This window comes from Callorhinus ursinus, unplaced genomic scaffold (assembly GCF_003265705.2).
Source record: "Callorhinus ursinus isolate GAN/ISIS: 27379988/994484 unplaced genomic scaffold, GSC_fseal_2.0 scaffold23, whole genome shotgun sequence".
In the NCBI taxonomy this organism is placed as follows: Eukaryota; Metazoa; Chordata; class Mammalia; order Carnivora; family Otariidae; genus Callorhinus; species Callorhinus ursinus.
This window is the reverse complement of record NW_027397085.1, coordinates 22,762,502-22,785,176: the sequence shown is the minus strand read 5'-3', so window position 1 is coordinate 22,785,176 and position 22,675 is coordinate 22,762,502. Positions and strand designations below refer to the sequence as shown.

Sequence of the window (22,675 nt, the reverse complement as noted above, 5' to 3'; positions counted from 1 at the left end):
ACTCCCATGGAAACAAAGTACAGAAAGCAGAGCTGAGCCTCACAACTCAAGCAGCGGCTGTGTGTCCCTCCCTCTGGGGGATCACGTGACTCCACGCTGCAGTGTCTGTGTCGCGCTTCATTTCTTCTCTCCTGGCCCACCCCGGACCTTTGCCCCATTAGCCCATGGCCCCTTCAGGTCGCCCAAAGAGGAGCCTCTGCTTATTTCTGGGAGAAAGGTTAACGGCTCACCTTGGGGGAAGCAGGGAGCGAACATCCTCCGGTGGGTGTTAACACCCGCATGGGGGGCTGCTGTACAGGACAAGGATCATCCCTACCGACGATAAACACAAACTCTGCTGGGTGACATGATACCCCCAAGAAACTAAAGATCATGCATAAGTACTAATCGTAACACCTTTATTTCAGAATGTCTACAGGATTGAATTTCACACCTGTACAACTAATTGATAGGGTACACGGTGAACCAGAAATACTTTTATCCTGCACAAAAACGTGGCCTGAGAAATGTTCATTTGAATTTACTTACATTGCACATTATACAACTGTACATATAAAAACACGAACACAGCTGGGGGAGACAACGGCTTCTAGATCAAAAGACATCATCTGTAGCAACATCTCACTTACCTTGAGGTCAAAGATTTGACAAGTGTAGTCGAGAAATCAGGAAGCTATAGGAAAATAGAAAAATCCCATCACCAGATCAATGCAGCAACATTCATTCGTTTTACTTATTCTCAGGAAAGCCCCTCAAAGCCTCACTCAGATCCTGTTTAGTGTTGAGACCTACAGTAGGCAGTGACATGAGTTCCCAACCCTGGACAGAACGAGAGGAAGTTTCCTAGAGGCAGGCGAAGGTATCCACGGCAGAGCTCAAAGAGCAGAGCCATTCGGTGGAGGGGCTTTAACAAACCCAAAGGGGGCCTGAAGCAATGAAAAACATAAAGGATGACCTTCAAATTTTTTCATTATTTTTAGTAGATTGTTCAGAAAAGCAGGGAAATGTACACTAAGAGTTACAATGTAAATGGCTCAAATAAAGCAAAAAAGACGTGTAACTGAAAAGAACAACCTTGACTTGTCGACACCGTGTACCCTACAATGTCTGACAAATGGGATATCATTACCACACATATACTGCTTATAAAATACACAATTTATATAAAAAGAATACAGCACCCTTTTTGTCCACATATGATTGAAACCATAAAAGCCCCTTCATGGTAAAAGCACCTCAATCACGTAGGGATAGCCTCAGTCAGCTTATCTCTGCATTAAGAACTTTATATTGTGTCCTGAGCAGTCAATTCTATTGATCAGTGAGCCCAAATGACTGCAAAATCTTTTTACATGATAGGAGACACAGAGGGCAACGACACGGTCCCTTGAAATCAGTGTTTCTCAAAATACGATCTGTGGAACAGCACAACTGAATCTCCTGGTGAATTCGCTTTAAAATGTAGATCCCCCAGTCCCAAGTGAAGTTCCTTGAATCATAATCTCTGGGGGAAGGTCTGGGAGCCTACAGTTTAGCACTCTTCCCCGAGGATTTCTGGTACAAGTAGAAGTGTGGGAATCACTCTACAAAATCATCGCCTTGAAGTATAGGCTCAGGGGTGCCCGGCTGGCTCAGTTGGTTAAGGGTCTGCCTCTTGATCTCAGCTCAGGTCTTGATCTCAGGGCTGTGAGTTCAAACCCCATGCTGGGCTCCACGCTATGTGTGGAGCCTACTAAAAAAAAAAAAAAAAAATGAAGTATAGGCTCAGCCACCCAGTCAGGAGGTAACTGGCCAGGCCTATGAATTAACCCCTTCCCACACTTGTTCCTAATATGCCTGGTAAGGCGGTACTACTACCGGTTTTGACATTTCTAATTAGTCTTATCACAGGAAAAGGATTCTGACATATAATAAAAATAAACTCTAACAAGCTCTAATTAATTTTAAAAAGAGCGTAAGATTTCTAAGCCATATATGTGGAGTTCAAAGCAATGGATGCCTGCAGAGTGTTTAAAAAAAATACTGAGTATCCAGAGGATTTCTTGGGAATGAGAAGAAAATACACCTCAGAGCAGTCTTGTAGGAGAGGCAGAATGCAGCTTACATCCAGAATGGGGAAATGCAAATCTATTAAAAATTGGCTGGGGTGTTTAAGCTAGGCCTTAACACTCTTGAGGGAGAGACTGAAAACTACTGACAAACACATTTTGTATGGCCGGCACAATGTTTTAAACAATTCTGAATTATTGCCAACCTATAAAAACTGGGAGAATTCTTTTCTTTAAAAAAATCTCTTTTTCTACCAAACTGGTGGAATCACTAGAAAGGCCAGCCACACGGCCACAGTGTGGAGGACCTGGGCAGCAGCTACCCACCTTTACAAAGGTGTGCATCCTGTCTCCCAGCGGCCACCTGCCCGGTGGCCAAAGCCATTTGCACTGGCCACCCCGGCTCCAGGCAATTAGGGCAAAAATTCAGCTTCTCCGTGCTTCACTCTTTCTAGTTCTAACAAAAATGCTTGCTACAAAGATCCTTTCCTACTTTAGAAGTGTTGAGAAAGAAATCAGATAATGTCTGAAAATCACCTAGAATTCACTATAGCGTTCTCATCCCTAGCTGCCTATTGGAACCACCTAGGGAGCTTTAGAAAATATGGACACCGGATTCCACCCCCAGAGATTCTGCTGTATTGCTCTGGGAAGTAACCCCGGGCAGCAGCGGATGGTGCATAAAGCTCCCCAGGTGGTTCTAATGAACACCCAAGGCTGAGAACTCCTGCCTTCAGAGGATGCACGGTGTTGAGTGTGAAGCAGTAAGTTCATTCCAATGTCAACCTCCAAATATGGATTTCTAACCCCTCACCTTTGGGATACTTTACATCACCTTTTATTTTGTGAAATGGGATATTATTCCGAAAGCCTACCAAATGCCATTTACAAACTGGGAAAGGAAGTCAAAGTGTGTTCTGGTTTCTACCATTCCTTTTCCCTCCAACACACCTGAAGGATGGAACTCTAAAAAAATGAGAATTATCCTAAAGGGACAAAACTCAAGCAGCTCAAACAGCTCAAACACAGTAAGAAGCAGCTCACACTGGCAGGCTTGAATGAACAAATAAAATTGTTTTGAAATTCATCACTGCACTAAGTGGAAAAATATTCAAATATTTTAAAAAAAAGAACGATTTCCCCAAGTCTTTCCAGTAATGGCCCAATTTTTATCTTAAGCAGATAAATTCCAAATTATTGCCTCTCTTCAAGCTTTCTGTTAGGTAATGTGCATTTATATTTTGGCTTCTAATCACGGGAAATGCAAACTACTGTCACCTAATTTTCAAACAGTAATACTACCCTACAATGCATCTGAAAAGTACATTTTCAAAATGGGTTCACATAATAACGACTTCTACTCTGCAAGAGGTAACATACTGCACTTGATAGACATGATCTCAAATCGGTCCAACAACCTCACGAAGTTAATCCCATAACCCCGTTGGACAATTAAAAAGAAAGAGCTTCAGAAAGATTAAAAATTATGTACATGATCGGTCACTGAGCTAGTGGGCGGCAACACTTGCACTCAAACACAGGTCTGTCAAATTCCCACACCTGTGCTTTTCGCACTAAACTACCCCCCTTGCCCTTCCATGTTTAATCATCATGAGACAGAGGCATGTGCGCCCAGTTCTCCCGCCTTGCCAGTGAAAAACAGAGAGGCTAACGATCTGCTCCCCATCTCACGATGCCAGAGTTACACGCTGCCTCCCCGCTCCCCATGCCATGTTCTTTCAGAAGACCAGATGAGCCAGCTGACATGTTACATTACAGAATCTATACCGATGGCCCTTAGGTAGTACTTATGGGCAGATATCAAATGCTCCCGATTTCTGAGAATCAAACATTGATCTAAACATGTCTTAGCTTCAACCCAGGCCTGGTACATTCCTTTCTGTTGTAGGCCACCCATGCATCAGGCATCAGGTTCAGCTCCTTTATCTGTCCCAGAATCTTCTCATGAATCCTGTGAGCAATGATGCTGATGACATAGGCACAAGTACCACTTGCCAGGGCTCTAGCCTGCCCTTGGCTTCCCTGACACCGTCACCAGGCAATCAGCAAGACATCCTGAAGAAGGGCAGACGTCACCTTCTGTGGGTTTTTTCCTTTATTTGTAAATCATAAAGACACTGTGCCATAAAAATCCATCTAGAAGGTCTCATATCCAAGAGGGCCGCTATCTGAGGCAGGCTCCCAGGGGAGGATATCGTTTCACGTCCTGGCAGGAAGCCCTCCTCTTCTTTAAGCTGCCGACACTGTATCCTGAAGCTTGTATTTGGAAAACTGCACACATCAGTGATGTGTTACGGCCAAGAAGTGATTCTTGAGCAAAAGTAGCACAACACAGCCCCCCTGCAACAGAAAGCAAACAGGCTTTATCACCGAATAAACATGTCTCGCCAATCAGTACTTATTTGCCTCTTTTCTGAAGCAACTCTTAAAAGTCACTTGAATGCTATCACTATGGATAATTCTTGAAGAAACTGCATTTCTGCCTCCTAATGATCTTTGAACAAAGCTGGCATCTTATTTTATTAAGTCCAGTGACCCAGAGGAGCTGGTTCAAAGGGGAGTTATGACAGAGCCAAAGCTGAGGGCTTCATCACTCCAGTGTGAAAGAACTCTGCCGAGTTATCAAACCTCACCAAGCCCAGTCTCGCAACTGCCAGTGGCAAGAACAAACAGATGTCAGGGCTATTTGTTTTATTCAAAAATGACAGGAAATCAAAAATTATCAAATGGATGTGTCAGCTGCAACACCACAAGCATATTGGTTGGTGAGATTTATGTACCTCTATTCTGGCTCATGACAAAATCACCTTCTAAGCTTTCTAATATTCAAATGCCCACATAGATACACAGGCCAGAGAGAGTTCTGGGGAGTATCTTGAGGACTGCGCACCATATACAAGGTGGTCACAATCTATGTGAATTTAAATTATGCACATCTGAAATGGAGTATGATATAAAAATAGTAAATGTCTCCCTATGCAAATTCATCCAAATCCCACAGAATTTTTTTTTAATTAAGAACTGCAAAATTCTCAAACTGGCAAATTGAGTCCACTGTACACAGCACCTAGACCTCCACCACATCACAGAGCTGCTTTATCCGCTAAACAAAAACGCCTACTTTTCTAGTCCCTTGTGCACGTGCACTGGAACTTCATGAACAATGGTAATGACGACGGTTGCTGCTATTTTAACTTCATTGTTGTGATAATTTCAATGCTTTTTTAGCCCTTAAAATAGAATCATCCGGGTGGTGAGGTTAGAGCTAATACAGAGAAAATAAACTGTCACACTATTAACCTTGAAATACATACCCAATGCCATCTCAAAAAGGCTAAACACCCACCACAAGGCTCCTTGATCATAACTTAGGACGGGGCATATGCTCAAACCTAGGGGACAGAAAGCTTTTCCTTAAAAGACCAGACAGGAAATATTTTAAGCCTTGCAGGAGAGGAGCGCTCTATCACAGCCATTCACTCCGGTGTTGCAGCCGTAAGAAAGCCAGAGACATAGCTGTGTTCCAATAAAACTTTATTTACAAAAGCAGATAGCAGGTTGGATTTGGCCTGAGGGCAACAACTGACTGACCCTTCCTCTACAGCCTTAGACCTGATATCTACCCCCTTCCTTTAAATGTGACATTTTATTGCTCACAAAAACATTCTCCCATTTTCCGTAGAGCCAATTTTGAGAAAAGAAGTTCCATTAAAACAGGCATATTTCAAGCTTGCCAAAACTCTAATAATAGTGAAGGAAAAAAAAAAGGGAAGCAATAATCTGGTAAAAACACGGCAGCAACATCAAAGCCTTAAAATGTCCTATATCACCTTTTTTACGAAGCTTACATATCTGTGTATTTGTCAAAACTCACCAAACTGTACACTTAAAATTGGTCAATTTAATTGTACATAAATAATACTTCAATAAAGTGGATATTGAAAAAGTGCTTAAAGCCTCGGCAACAGGCTCTCCTTTGGATTAGATTTATGTGGTAAAAGTATATATCCGTTACTTCACATTTGCCCCCCTGGGTCATGAATTAAGAGAGCTTGAATTATGTAAATCCTTCAAAACCTTTGTTGCATTAAATGCCCTGAATACAACTGTCCCACACTAAACTCCTGGTAGTACCCAGACCTCAACCACTTCACTTGAAAGAGGAGAATAAGTAGCTTTTAGAAACAATGCAAAGCCGCGAGTTCATGGCTTAGCTTTCAACCACAGTAAAAACAAAACAAATAAACAAACAAAAAGAGCATGGGTAATTTATGACAATAGGTGAGGCCTGTTGAATTTCCTCATTTCACTTAAAATCAAAGACACAAGTTGGTGTGAGTGTCATCTCTGTTCTTTTCAGTTGTCTTTCCTCCAGTGTGGAGCATGTCAGCATTTAAGCAGAAAAAAAAAAAAAAGTTAAACAGGACGTGGGTGAGATGCTAAAATCAGGGAAAAGCCATACAAGAAAATCATTCCTCTGATTAATCTAAAGACAACAAAATATACGACAACAATTTGAGAACTCCAGTTATAAGCTTCCTCAGTGCCCTTGTATTTCATCATCTGTCTCCACTCAGAGACAAGACATTGTTTAAAGCAACTGTTCTCAGTGTGGGCCCTGGACCAGCAGCATCAGCATCACCTGGGACCCTGCTAGAAATACAAATCCTCGGACGGCACCGCAGACCTACTGACTCAGAAACTCTGAGAGTGGGACCCACCCATCTATGTTTAACAAAACCTCCAGACGATTCTGATATTCAAGGACGTTCCAAATCATCAATTTGAAGTTTGAAAACCAATGTCTACTTATAAGTGGAGTCCTGTCACATTCTCTCATTTAACCTGGAGCTGACCTTAGGAATAAGATGGGATCCGCACTCAAGTGTGTGAGGTCTAGAGCTACTTGGTGAGCCTCACAAAAATGCCTCAAGAATTTTGTTCAAAGAACAGAGTAGATGCAGGAACACAGCATATTTAGATTTCATTTCAACATTTTTGAGCACCTGCCATGTGCTGTGCTTGTGCTAAATGAAATTATCTTATTTAGCCTCCCCAGTCATGAATAAATGTACTCACAGGCCTGGCTAGTGTGTGTTCAATGCCGAAGAACTTGTACATAAATGTTCATTTTGCTTCTTCTTTGGTTAATCGTTCTCAAACTGTATTGTATATCACAATTAGAGTCCAAAGTTGCTTCTCAGATGTTAAAAATCCAAGTCCAATAAATTTGGTAAGAAGCAAATCCATTACACTCATTTATTTTAGGCTCTGGTTCTCTCTTAAATAACTTTGTTCTGTCCTTTCTACTATAGAGACCATTGTCCTTCGTGTAGACAGTAAAAACTTAAGGAAAAAAAAATTAATGCTAAAACCCCCCTGCTACCTGTGACCCCGACAGCATTTGTCCTCAACTAGAGGTGGTGAGTGCCTTTCTGCCATGCTCTACGGACCACACACAGTGCTTGTCACGCACGGCACCCTCACCCAGAGCCCACGAGTATTCTCAAGATGTCAGAACCCTTCTCTATAGCGTTTCAGGTATAGCCACTCCCAACCAGTGGAAGTATTGATAACCAATAAAATATATTTATTTCACTGGCCAATCAAAACATGCCCCTTTCTTGTTTCTCTTTCTGCTTCAAATACAGCTTTTAAACCCTTCCTTTTATTGTTCCCAGAATAAAACTAAGTTTCTGTTAATCCTGAACCACACTCTACAAATCTGTGGCACCTTGAGGGTTGCAATCATGCTGGATTGTGCTAAGCAGTTTAAACAATTTGAATGCAGTTGTAACCCAGCACGTGGTACCAAAATGCTCTGAAAAATCAAAGAAACAAAGTAAATGAAGGTGCTAAAGAGATAACAAAACACCTGTGAGACAGTATCCTCTGCCTGTAACTGGGAAATGTACAGCATGAGTAGCCCAGGGAGGCTAATGCATAATACAGGGCTTAAAAGCATGAAAACATGGCTGGAGTAAATAATTCTGATTTTGCTTTTGGTACTCACTGATGATTCTTTATTCGGCTAAGGGGGCACCACACTGTTCCTTCAGCAGCATCTCCATTATTCTAATTCCCTAGAGAGAGAAGAAAGAACCCATCAGAACGCCACGGTTCGTGGACAAACACTTTTACATTCATCACGACCCTTTCCCTTCAAGAAATCCAAGTCGCGGCACTATACTTATTTCAGAAAAGAAAGCTCATAGTCATACCTTACATTTTTATAGTATTTTCCTCACCAATTTCACATCTATTTTCTCTATGTGGGCTCAGAATTAGTCAAGGGAAGCAGGCACAGGAGAGTTTAGAATCTCTATTTTTAACAACAGAAAACAGGCCAAGAGAAGGTAAGTCACTTCTTGAAAGTGGCCCAGCTGCTAAGGGGCATTGCCAGAGCTGGAATAACAATGGCAATAATGAGTACTTACTGAGCACTTACAAATGCACTACACTGGCTACCCAGGTTTGCGTGAGCGTGGTCCTGGGTAGTGGGTGCAGGGTGCACCACGGAGACCCCTCCAGCACCTGGGCACCCCTTCCCCACCTGCCAGCACTGGGGGCACAGCCACCCTCAGCCAAAGGTAGCTGCCTTACCTGAGGTCATGTCCCCTCTCCAGGGGCCACCCACATCCAAGGACCAGTGGATATGGGGGCTTAAAGGCCCAGCCTCCTTCCGCCCCGCCTCTGGACAACTGAAGGACACCCCAGGTCTAGAGGTTCCCATGGGATCAGCTGAGACCTTCACTGCTCCATCACCACAGTTCAAAGTCCCCTCCTGCCTGATTCTGTTTCCCCTACTCCCTTGCAAGGGCAGTCACCCTCTGCACAAAAGTCTTTGTCTCTGAGTCTGTGTCCCAAGAGCCAGCCTGGGACACCTAGTTTAATACACACCAAACCCCTGAACAAGTACGATTCTTACTCCCATTTTACAGATGAGGAAACTGTAACTCCAAGAGGTTCAAGCAATTTTTCCAAAATCATACATCTGTTGAGTAACAATGCAGGGAAAGAACAGAGCCACTCTACTCTGGCTTCAAAGGGTCCCCTGCCCCTTCTCACGTGCTCAACTCCATGACTGCACATCCCCACCTGTCCACGCACCCACCTTGCCAATCAAAATCTGCCCCGGAGGAAGGAGGACAGCAGATATTTCCTCTTTCCTCCTTCAAGAACAAGTTCTGCAGACCAGGGGATAAACCTTCACATAGAAAGACAGGATGATGATGTAATTATGAGCTAGAGTTTTAAGGAAGTCAGAGCTGGATCTGGGACTGGGGTTGGGGGGGGGGGATGGGAGACACTGTGTTCAGGGACTAGAAAGTAGTTTACAGGGAATAGGAATGATCTAAGCTAACTTAAAACATAGGTCCCCAGACTGCTCACAGAAACTCTGAATATACAGGATGACCTCAAGCAGGCCCCAGAACTGCGCACTTTAGCAAGCACCCAGGTGATACCCGTGATGGGGCAGGTGTGGTAAACACTGAGGGAGCTACAAGAGAAAAAACTGGGGCTTCCTACTAAGGGTTTATTTTGTGCCACAGCAAGGGAGTGAGCCTCCAGAGAAGACCATAAAATATATTTAGTGCGAGAGTACACCAAACAAAATGTAACATATCCTCGAGGTTTCAGATGCTCCTTCAGATGGTGGCTAGCCATCGCCGCAAATACTGCCCCTGTCCTACAAGGAAGAAGCATCAATGAAAGGGTCCTGACAGAATGCTGAGCAGCACAGAGTGGGGACGAACTACAGCTGCAAACTCTAAGACCAGGGGCATGGCTGCCGGAGTCGGGACGCCCGGCTTCTGGTCACGGTAGTGCCAAGTTATTCTGCGGTACTTTAGCTGAGTCACTTTTTACAAAGAAGTAACTGAGACTGGGGAACTAAGGGGACAGCAAGGCCAAAGGGGGAGCGCAGCTGCACACCAGAACCAGGAGGGGAACCCACAGAAGCACACAGGGATCCCCACGTCTTACTGAGAGCCGCACCGTCCGCATTTCTGGGGCTGGGGCATGGAACCTGTAAATTTGTAATATTACCTCATGTAGTTCTGAAGCCCAACTGGTTCATTTACTAGAATTTGTGAATAGCAGCCTGACACTACCTCGAAGATCCCTCTCAGCCCTGCCAGTCTGAGAATGCATTTCGGAAGATAGGGTACACACTGCCCTCTGGTACTCTTAGAGCTACTCTCCTTTCAAAGAATTAGGGGGAGGAGGAGGGGAGTGGGGATGAAACCACCAGTGCAATGAAATTTAACCTCATTCTTACCCCTAAGATCTAACTGCTCTCATTTCTGCTCTCATTCACTCATCAACAAATCCACTCAACAAATATTATGCACCTACTGTGTGCACTGGAGATTAAATGGTGAACAAACAAGATAAAGCCCCCGCCAACACTGAGCTTACAATCTAGTAGTTTTCATTCCCCTTGTTTCCATTTATTTGTTTGTTTCAACAAAACCCTGAACAATAACTAAATGCCTTCCTTCTATTTTCAGGAAGAATAAGGACAGCCACGTTGATTCCGCTGCAACCTCCTTTTCGCATAAATCTGGTGGTATGTCTTTAAAAACAGGAAAGCACGCTCCCTCCTTAGGAAGTGAGCACCGGTGAACTCTCCCCAGTCGCCTAAGAAGAATGCCACCACTTATGGAGCTGAACACTAACTGACATAAGTGAAGACTTTGAGGTTTGCCTTGGGAATTGAAAGACATTATTTATTGAATCAATTATGTTCACAATGTGACAGTTGATTTTTCTTTCCCCCTTTTCCCCCCTCTCTCATACCACTTTAGTCTTTTTAAGGAGAACAGTTAGAAATAGAAGGTGGAGAACAGAGGCAGAGAGAGAGAGACCTATAAAGTGAATTAAAAAAAAAAAAAAACCCCTAACAGGGCGGCCAAACCATTATTTAGTACCTCTCTTTAGTATGGAGGGACCAAATAAAAACCCAATCGATAGAGTCCTTTCAAATAAAGTTCCAATGCTTAAAAATCAACCCCTAGGAGATCAGGCTTAAAGAGGCTAAATTTACACCACTTATCACACAATGATGTCTGAAGTGCAGAGCAAACATTAAGTGAATCCACCTTTATAGATATGGCTTAAAAGCTTTTTGGACTGACAAACCATAAAGCAGCTTGATTTTATTATTCCTTTCCCCTCTGAGATTTTTTCTGTAACAAGGCTATCTTTCTCTATTTGCCAATGTACAGAGAAGTGAGCCCTCTCACGGTCTCATTTCCCTAATACCAACACTGTGTGGGCCAAGCGCATCCCCACAAAGGCGTCCCAGAGTCTCACAGATTGAAAACACTTCACAGATCCCCCACGCTAAGAGTCTCTGAGAAATAGCTGATTATTGTGGGAAACAAAAAGCTTGTCTGAAGGGGAGCTGGAAAAAACTGGAGCTAAAGGTGGCTCGATCCAGACAGTATATTTATTCTGTTCTCCAAATGATGCTTCCTTAAGAAGCCCTGACTGACCTAGCAGGTCCCAAAGAGAGTGGTATTAGACCTTATAAAAATTGCAGAGTTCTAAAGCAGTTCTCAAAAGACACGTCTATGGGGCACTCTTAACAAAACAAGAACAGCTCACTTAATTATCACAAAGATAAAAGATGGGTGCAGAATTCGGCACACAAAAGGTACTGGATGTTGATGGATTACAAGACTGAAAAACTGATTACTTTCGAATGCCAGGCTGAAAGAGTCTGAATTTTAACATTACAGTAGCATTCTGCCCAGGAGTTAGGATTCTTCAAAGAGCAGTGGAAAAGGCCAGGATAACACGGGCTGCCCAGGAGATGAAAGAACAAAACAAGGAAAGAATAAAGAATGGAAGTATTAAAAAAAAAAAAAAAAAAAGGTGGAAAAGAATGATGTGAAAAGAATTTGACAGCAGAGGCAGGACCTAAAATGGGTCCCCAAGAATCTGGATTAGCCATGGGGATGTTTACAAAGTGCAGTAATGTCAAATGCTGAAGTTCACATTAGAAAACCACTCACTTTCGATAAAAACATTTACATCAAGTTGACCTCACGTCTTTTTCTATTTTTTTCATCCAGTTGGTTTACACAAAACTTTCCTCAAATCTTTTCACTTCCTCTGTGTAGAATCCTAACGGTATGAATTTAGAAGGAAGGATGAGAACATGTCACTCCCTGCTTCAACCCTTTCAGAGTGTCCCATTGCCCTTATAAGACATGCACACTCACTATCACGGCTCCAGGGATTTCCCACTAAGGTTGGTGCCCTGCAAAGACACAAGCCTGCTTTCCATTCAGGCAGCATGCTCAGTTCCTTTCTCTTTCACGCACCGTTCCCTCCAGCAGGAACATCCCCAGATCTTCCAGTGGCCGGATACCTCCTTGCCATACTGAGATCTCCACTCAGCCAGCACCTCCTCAGAGACTCCCGACGGCCCTAGCTAAAACAGCCTGGCCACAGCCTGGATCACACAGCTTGGTCCTACTGTCTTTATAGCACTCATCATGATAAAAAATGGTCGTGCTTTTTCAAATATTTTGTACTGTCAGCCATCCCCTCCCCCCAATAGAAAGGAAGCTCTAGGAGAAGGGAGAAACACCTGGCCAGTGGGCATCGTCTGTGGGGAAAAAGGGAGGAATCCGCATCCAGTTTTCTCAGTAAAAGAGAAACACTGCTCAAGGCTTCTCCAGGAAGAGTCTTTTGCCCAGTAAAGGATCTTTTAATCTGATGTAGGTTAATTCATTTACATTTAGGTGTTCCTCACCCATAAAGCTAGGATAACACCAAACAATAGTCAAAATTATTGGCATATACTCTATGCCAAGCACTGTGCTGAGTGGTTTACCTGCCATTGGCTTAGTTTACTCTCCTATCTGCCTTAGAGGATTATCCTTTTTTTTTTGGATGAGATCTGAGGTTCAGAAAAATTAAGCATCTGGACAAAAATCACACAATAACTAACAAGCAAAGAGTCTTGATTTGACCCAAAGCAATCAGGACTGAGAGTCCAGGATCCAGGATGTTTCCGCACAAGGGGGCAGAAGGCATAAATGAGATTGTATATGTGAAAATGCCTATTATAATGCTGGGTACACAGCAGGAGCTTGTTCTTCCCTTCCCTATTTACCATGTTCAAAAAGCCTGATAAATAAATTAGACATTGCAGCCCTGCTCCCAAACTAAATGGCACAATTCTTAATATATGAATCAATATTTAATCACCTCTACAAATTACTTTAAATACAATGCTTTTCAAGTAGGAATATCTGATAGGATGTATGACCTCAATATAACTTTCCCATAGTAGCTAATAAACTCTTGCATAAGATTCATTTTTATTTTGATAAGTAACCCAAAATCTTTAGGTGTAACTGCAGAACATTAACAGATATAATAATTCAGATGTCTGTGCTTCACATTATAAAACTCCCTCTCTCCTTAAAGAGAATACTTAATCTCACAACTGGTTGTGGAAAAGAATATACCCCCAAATAATAAAAACTAAGAATTGGAAAGGACACTATAATGTCTAGTCCAGAGAGCAAAGTCTTTGCAAGGAACTGTGGGTGATGCGCCTGAGTCAGAGAGGTGTCCCAGGATGAAAGATGACCAAGCCATTTCCCTCTTGCCAGTTCTCAAATAAACTCTGACGTGGCATGAACAGTTTAGTAGCTAAAAGGCACTTGGGCATTGGTGTTTGCCTATTTTATAAAATTCCTTCCCCAACCCTCCAGTGTAACCCCATTAATCTATTTTCATTTTTAGTTTTTTAAAACGACCTATATATAATTTTATTTTTCCTGACTTGGACTATATGGCTTTTTCACCACTAACCAACAGGCCAGCCTCCAACCTAGTGCCACATGCCATCCATGACATTTCTGACACACGATCTTCTGTTGCCTGCTTAGAAACCTCCACAGAGGGGAGGCTTTCTACCTCTATGCCATCTGCCAGTCCTCATTATAGGGCAGTCTTCCCCAACACTAAGGTGACACTGCCTCAGTGCCTGGCACACTGAAGGGGTCCAGTACCAACTCTTTTAACAAACAAACTAAAACACAAGGCTCCTATCACTTCCCTTTATTGGCACTTATTCACTATTCATCAAATTTAAGCACAGTCATAATTCCGCCTTGCTTCTTCCCTGTTCTGAGAGATAAAATGATTGCCAGCATGCTTGTTTTCTCTAACAGAAGAAATAAATCCACTAGATGCCCAGATAATTCTCCTCTTACTTTGAGCTCTCCCCTTCTTTCCTTCTTTTTACCCACATTCATATTATTTTCTGTACGTCAACAATTTTCTTTACATGTAAGGTCAGCCTGCTGCGTCTTCACATCTCACGTGTCCTTTGAAGGAAATACAATTTTCAAAAGCCATATTTCAGTCAAAAACCCATCACACCAAATCTCACCAATACTGAAATTATCTCAGTTAATCCTCTCAGGAGTCCCCTGAGCTAAGACACGTTTACTCTCACCATTTCCAGGTAAGGAAATTGGGCCTCAAAGAGGAGAGTAACTCAAAAACTAATGATGTAATATATGGTGATTAACACAACAATAAAAAATTAAAAAAAAAAAAAAGAGGAGAGTAACTTGCTCAGGGTCACAGAGTGAGTTAAGTGACCAACCTGAAATTTAAACCTGGATTTCTCCAACTCTTACCACAATGGGTATGTACCTCAATGAGTTTGTTTCTGGACCCATACAATGGGTGGAGGGAGGTGAGCAAGCATGCCTGCTTGCAGGATTGCTGTGAGGATTCACTGAGGCAACATATAAAGCTACTGACACATGACAGACTTTTGTCAGGCATTCCCACCCTTTCTCCCTGGGGCCTGAAAAGCGACTATTGATTTCTTTGCAGACCCAAATCTGACTACGGGTCCCTCACAGTGGGACTCCCATGACCAGGCACCCCAACCCACCCCCGCCACCCCACCCCCATTCAGTGGATGGTCAGTGACCCAGAAGATATGTCAGCAAGGGCTCACCTCATGCCTGGATCAGATTTCTCCAAGCATTTGGGCATTTTACCTGATCTTCACATCACCTCTAAGAGCTACTAAAACTTCCATTTGACAACACTGAGCCCCACAGAGTAAGCCAGCTTTCTCTAGGTCACAGGGTCTTCAGCAAAAGGAACAGAACTAGAATCCAAGTCACAGGAAAGAACTGTTTATAGAAAGACTATGGCCCTACTAGGCTGTGCCGAGCACATCATAGGCCTGTTCTCATTTAAGCCTCACACTCAACGTACGAGTCAGTGACATGAAGAAAATGAGCCTTACAGCTATGTAAGTGCAGAATCCAGATTCACACCCTGGTTTTTGTGACTGAGCCCACAAGACATCACCTCCTTAAAAAGGTACATTTTCAGGCTTCTCTTAGTCAAATCCCCAAAAAATGACATGTTGCCTTAGGCATAGTCTTTCCTGCCATCCCAAAGTTATTTCCATCTACATCTGGGTGATTTTAATTTATCTATTTAGGGGAGGCGGGCTGAAACGAAGCTACCTGTAATTCTTGAAACTTCCTTAAGGATAAAAGCACCTCATCTCATCTCCAAACGCGCTTCATTTTCTGTTGATACCAAGTGAAGCTCTCCCATGCACTAGGAAGAAGGAGGACAGGCACGTGGCACAGGTAACATTCCCATTTTCACACAATATCTGCCAATTAGAATTCCTTGGTTTTATCGAAAAACTAGTAAGGCTGTTACTTCCCACAAAAAGGCTTTCATTATTTCTTGGGGCTAAAACCCCAGGGAGGCTGAATGAGGTATGAGGTTAGAGCTGTGAGCTGGAGGGCCGTAATGAACCTTAGCTACGTAACTAGGAGGGCTCATCTGCACTCCCCATCCTGCATGCCACCGGTGCAGTATACGGCAGAACCATGACGTCCATGGCAAGTATAAGCATTTAATATTACAAATTAACACAAACAACCAGAACAAAAGCTACAAATAAATGACTAAATCATAAAATCACTATGTGCAAATAATAGTCTAAAGATAACCTACCTGCTGTTTTTAAGAGTCATTTATTTGCAAAGGGGGGAAAAAAAACCATGTAGTGCTCACAGATGCAAATATTCTTTAAAGTCCCCAGCCATTATCCCCATTATTATCAAATAATAAACTGATAAGGGGAAAGAGAGAGTGAAGAAATGGTTGTAATAGCACATGTGATACTCTTTAAAAATTGCTCTATTTCAATTGCTAACTAAATGGAAGCATTATTGGTTAATCCCTAGGATCTTATCCTTTGTATTGTTTGGTCCCAGATATTCCTTCATGAATTAATAACTCCCACAAGAACGACGTTATAAATCTCCCAGCTGCCTTGAATGTTTAACAATGTGATAAAATTCTTCCCTTCAATAAAAAAAAAGCTCCGTTTTATAAAAAAAAAAAATACATTTGCACATCCTTCACTTGGTGAACTGCAAAGGTGAGACTCCTTTTAAAGAACAAGCACCTGTAAGCAATTCTGGCTCTCATTCTGAGACTGAAGCAAAACCCTCCAAGCTCAGGGACACCTGAATCACACTTTGTTTGGAATTTGGCCAAGAAATTCAGGTTCCCTGGGAAATCATTTGTTAGACTGGCTGACATGGAAAGGGACGAGCTGCTGGAAAAGTAAAGTAGGAGGGATATGCAATCTAGTCATCAGGTGAAGAGACTTAAGGGTCTGACTGCCTCATGTGAAAATGGGTTCTACCACTCACCACCTGTGTGACTTGGGGCACGTCGACTGTCTCCTAAATCTGTAAAATGGTCATAACAGTCCTTACCGCAGAGCAGTGTTACACAAATTGGAGGTAACACACGTAAGTACTGAGGATGATGCCTAGGGCATAGAAAGTGCTCAACAAATATGACCTGTTATTACCTTTCCTATTACCCCAATGACTAAAAAGTTTCGCTGCCTTTAAGAATATTTTAAAAAATAGAATAGAAACAGGGGCACCTGGGTGGCTCAGTCGGTGAAGGGTCTGGAGCCCCAGGTCAGGCTTCCAACTCAGCAGGGAGTCCGCTTCTCCCTCTTCTTGAAACCCCCCCCCCCCCCCCCCCCCCTCCTCGCTCTCTCTCTCTCCCTAATAAATAAACAAAAGATCCTTAAAAACTAGGATAGAAACAAAGTCTTTGCACGTTCGGAAAATCATTCAATAATATGCACATGTGTTCACTAATTCAGTAACTATTTACTGAGCACTGACTATGCGCTAGGTGCTGAGGATAAAGTGCTGAGCCCCACATTGAAGCCTCCTGTACACTAAGGCAAACGAAGAATCATGAAAACCGCCACATCCTGATACCAGTACTTCAGGGAATCTTTTCTATGGTAATGACGCGAAATATCAAAGATTCTAGTATAAAGATGTTTCACATGGTCTCGCTTCTAATGGGAAGCTTGGAAACGACTTCAGTGTTCAATCCTAAAGAAACAGGGCAATCAATTATTATATAACAACTTAACGAAGTATTATGCAGTCATTAAAATGTTGGCTTTGCAGTTCCTCCAGTTGCTGTGATATGCATTTATGATATAATATTACCTGAAAAGAGCAAGACATGAAATTGTACTTACACTGTAATTATGACTGTCTAAAATCTGCACATAAAAGACTGAAAAGAACATGCCAATTTGAGCTATAATGGCAGGATAACAGTTATCATTTCTGGAGTATTTAATATATGCCAAGATATTTTAAGCACTTCATTATACTATTCCTTTTTATTCTCCTGCTCAGAAGGTAAGTACTATCATTCACATTTCACCAGAGGCTCTATCTGTACGCACCCTATGAGAGAGGGCCCAGAGATTTTAAGTTCGGATTCCAGTGACTTCAAAGACAGATTATCATAACCTCTAAATAACTGTCTGCAGCCTTACTAGGAAAAATAAGTTTTTGCTTATAACTTCCTTGCATTTTTCATTTTAAATAATAACTGATTATCTGCTGTGTGCCAAGTCCTGTCCTGAGCATTTCATGCATATAACTCATTTACTTCTCATAAGTACTTGACAAAGTAGATTCCAATACTATCCTCACTTTACAGATGAGGAAAATGAGACTCTGAAATTAAGGTCAACTACTCAAGGTCACACAGCTGATCAGTACAGGGCATTCTGCTGGTTTTCAAAGATATCTAGGGCAAAAGAACTTATATGGCTCTGCTGAAAATAAATATTTTAAAACATGTGCAGGTAGCACCTATACAAAAACATTTTAAACAAAACCTTAATTTTTTTTATAGAGACTGAAAGAGTCTTTTTGGGAGAAGTGCAGCCATTTTTTAAATTATGAAATACTCAAACATATCAAGAAGCAAAGAGAAAAACACTTTAAAAAATGTTAGTATCTTGAAAAGTAAAAAAGCAACATCCCCACCAGAGGCTATCAACTGAGTGCTTTTTTTAATTATAGCCTTTAAATTCTTCTTTAATTGGTGTCAGTATGAAAGGAGTTAATTAACTCTCAAAAACCCACCATTTTCCTTTTCTAACAAAATTCGGAGAAAAACAGAAACATAGTTTAGCTAGACTCTAAGGAAGAAAGCTAGACAAGAATTAAGGAGTCAAGGTGACTCAGTCAGTTAAGTGTCTGATGACTCTTGATTTTGACTCAGGTCATGATCTCAGGGTTGTAAGATCAAGCCCCTGTTGGACTCCGCGATGAGCCTGGAGCCTGCTTAATATTCTCTCTCTCTCTCCCTCTCCCTGCTCTGCCCCTCCCAGCCCCCACAAGGAAGGAAGGAAGAAAAGAAGGGAAGAAGGGAGGAAGGGAGGGAGGGAAGGGTCAAATCCCAGGCAGCAAGTGGGATCCCGAAGAAGAAAAATCTTCTCCCAAAAAGACAAAGAAATATCACTCCAACAAACCTGGGTTCACAAGCCACAGGCTTCTTTCCTCATTACGTGGCAGGCTCTCCAGCCTTCTCCCCGTCTCCTGCTGGGGCTCTGCCTGGTACCACAAGTCCCACAGAGGGTGGGCACAACCAAAGGGGTCATTCAGCAAGAGATGAAATTCTCCCACAGACTGGGGACACAGAATAAGAAATCCCACCTACAGAGAAGGAAAAATGATCAAGGGGAACAGCGGGACACCTCGGAGAACTCACAGAGCATTTAATTAGTATGCTGCAGGGCTTAAGCACACAACTGGTTTAACTATTGGATGTACCTTTAAGAAATTAAATTACCTTTGCAATTCAAGTTGCTCTACCCAGAATTCTGTATTAACTCCTGATCTGAGACGCCTCAATGACATTTTTCTGGCCTTGTTGGTCAAACTAAGAATCTTAATTTAGCACAAAGAACCCAGCTGAATTCAAGTCCAGTCCTACAACAGATCTGATCCACAAAAGATTTGTGCCTCAAATGCATTTAGTCCACACAATCTGCAGACACAGTCCCAATTTTTCCAGTATTTCAATGCCACTGGCCAGCGCTGTTTCAGTTTTCAATTCTGTGTCTGCCTTAGGTTTATATGAGGTATGTGAAGATTTATGGTGGCCACAAACACCTATTTTCTTGTTGTCTCTGTTTTTGAATTTAGCACAACAGAGTGGGAAAGCGAGCTCAGAAAAGTAACAGATTGGTCGGAAAGTCTATCCAGAACAGTGGGGAGAACATGGCTCCCAAATCTCCAAAGATTCCTGGGTGGGTGTGAGAGAAAAGGAGTGTTAGGAAAGCGAGCAAGTATCACAGTAAGTGTTATGGAGATGACATTTTCTCTATGTTCTGACAAGTGTTGACTTTAAGAAGGTCATGTGACTCCAAGGTCATACCCCAAGCTGATGGAGACCAGTCATGCATTTGTCCTGTCTCCTCAGTCAAGCTCTTTGGGGGAAAGGATTCTGCCCTCAAGGCCAGGGAGTCAGAGTACGGCAGTTAAGAGGATGGGCTCTGAGGTCAGACCCCCTGGAATTCCAGCTCTGCCACCTGCTGGCTGATGACCCTGTGCAAGTAAAGTAACTTGTGCCTCCGCTCCCTCATCTGTAAAATGGACTCTCTCTCACAGTCACTGGGAGAAACCAGGGCTCATAAAATAGTGCAGTGCTTGGCTCATGGCAAACACTCAATAGATGACAGTTAATATTAATACTGTATCTGGTTTTCTCCAAATTTCCAGAACAGTCTGTTTTCAGAAAGCATGGATTAAAAATAAGGCAACATGTCTATTATGGGGTACCAATAGCTCAAAGACCCCTACAACTCCTACAAATCTTTGTAATAAGCACTTTATTTAACTCACCTGAACAGGACTATAAAATGAAACTGTAACATCCCTACCACATGCTTACCATCCCCCCCTTGCTAACTAGTATTTTATGAAAGCATGTTTATCATTTTTAAATATTTTATTGCCACCACCTCAACCCTTGACCATCTACTTGTTACATGAATTATCTCTGACGGTCCTGGATCCCCACTTAACTTAAACTCTTGGATTTTTATGCAGGCTTAAAGACAATCTGTCAGAAAAAAAATTTAAATCTTGATATTTACACACTGAGGGAAAGGAGGAACGGCTCCAAAAAAAAAAAAAAAAAATCACATCATGTCAGAATTAAAACCAACCCTCCTAGTCCAATCCCTGATTTACAAAAGATGATACTGAAGTTCAGAGCAACCAGTCCAAGCAATGTGGCCACTGAGTGCGGCCAAGGCAGGGCCTCTACCCGATTTCCTGATTCTTGGCCCCTGCATTAAATGCTGCATGAAATAAGTCAAGCAGAGAAAGTCAATTATCATATGGTTTCACTTACTTGTGGAACATAAGGTATAGCATGGAGGACATTAGGAGAAGGAAGGGAAAAATGAAGGGGGGGGGAATCAGAGGGGGAGACAAACCATGAGAGACTATGGACTCCGGGAAACAAACTGAGGGTTCTGGAGGGGAGAGGGGTAGGGGGATGGGTTAGCCCAGTGATGGGTATTAAGGAGGGCATGTATTGCATGGAGCACTGGGTGTTACAAGAAAACAATGAATCATGGAACACTACATCAAAAACTAATGATGTACTGTATGGTGACTAACATAATAAAATTAAATTAAATTAAAAAAATAAATGCTGCATGATGTGCGGAGACGTGACTTCCGATCACTATGCAAATAATGCCAGTGACATATCTAGGGCTCAAGAAACCACTTTCTACATGTATCATATGACCTCGCTGATATGAGGAATTCTTAATCTCAGGAAACAAACTGAGGGTTGCTGGAGTGGTGGGGGGTGGAAGGGAAGGGTGGCTGGGTGATGGACATTGGGGAGGTATGTGCTATGGTGAGCGCTGTGAATTGTGTGAGACTGTTGAATCACAGATCTGTACCTCTGAAACAAATAATGCAATATGTGTTAAGAAAAAAAAAGAAGAAGAAGAAGATAGCTGGAGGGGAAGAATGAAGGGGAGTAAATCGGAGGGGGAGACGTAGAACCACGAGAGACAATGGTCTCTGAAAAACAAACTGAGGGCTCTAGAGGGGAGGGGTAGGGGGATGGGTTAGCCTGGTGATGGGTATTAAAGAGGGCACGTTCTGCGTGGAGCACTGGGTGTTATGCACAAACAATGAATCATGGAACACTACATCAAAAACTAATGATGTAATGTATGGTGATTAACATAACAATAAAAAACACTTTCTGCCATTTCAGCTAAAAGCCTAACTTCTCAGGTTCATCGAGTTTCATAGAAGGCAATGCCCCCCAGCTGCAGCTGGCTGATTGCAGGGGTTCCCCCAAAGTTTTACCACTGGGCAGTCTCTTACAACCCTGATGAATTCAAATGAGCCATCACGGGATTCTGGATTCTTAAGGCTCACAGTCAAGGTAAAGGCATTGACTTAAACTCAGGGAAAGGACCAAAGACTGTTACACTCACAGCATTCTCACTTTCACCGAGAGGTTTTCACTACAAAGGCTACATTGCTTGGGACTAAAACTCTAGAGATAGCAGGACAAGCTGAGCTGACGGGGAGGGGATAGGTGAGCAGAGGGCCGTTACCATCATTTAACTGATCGAGCCATAAAAAAATCTTGAAAAGATTCACGTAACCAAGAAGGAAATACAAGTCTCCAACACGCAGTCAGCAGATTATTATACTGATGTTCGTATGTCATACTGGTGACTTTTATTTATTCTTTTGAATGACACTTTTATTTGCTGTCTTCCTCTTATCTTAGAATTACTGGGTTTTGAAATGTCCATTCTTTTTTAGGTAGTGACTACCATGCACGTGCGTCTAGTAGACATTCACAGATGAGGAGCTGAGCAGCTCCAGGCAACCAGTCCAAGACAACACCATTAGCGTGGAGGAGGGCTGAGGTCAGACAACTAGTTAACGGCAGAAACATTAACTTTCAATGTCCTTGGAATAGGCCTCAGAAGACCGGAGCTAACAATTTCATTTCCTCTTCACAATAATCCTATGAGGGTAGAATAATGAACCCTGCTTTCCTAATGACAAATGAAGTTCTAAGAGGTTAGGTCCTTCATTCAAGTCACACAGCAAGAAAACTGGTACTACCCAGTTGGCTTCTGGTGGAAGCTACAAATTGGCAAAAATTCTTTTGTAAAGAAATTTAGTGAT

General features: G+C 42.5%; 1 protein-coding gene across 1 annotated transcript in view; it reads right to left on the bottom strand.

The window, feature by feature from the left end:
* Positions 1–377: 377 nt before the first annotated feature.
* Positions 378–22,675, bottom strand: part of PRELID2 (PRELI domain containing 2) — a 76,666-nt gene continuing 54,368 nt past the window's right edge. Inside the window, 2 exon segments of the mRNA XM_025892401.2 lie at positions 378–4,409; positions 8,083–8,152. Coding sequence (XP_025748186.2) covers positions 8,093–8,152 — 60 coding nt within the window. The 3' untranslated portion in view covers positions 378–4,409; positions 8,083–8,092.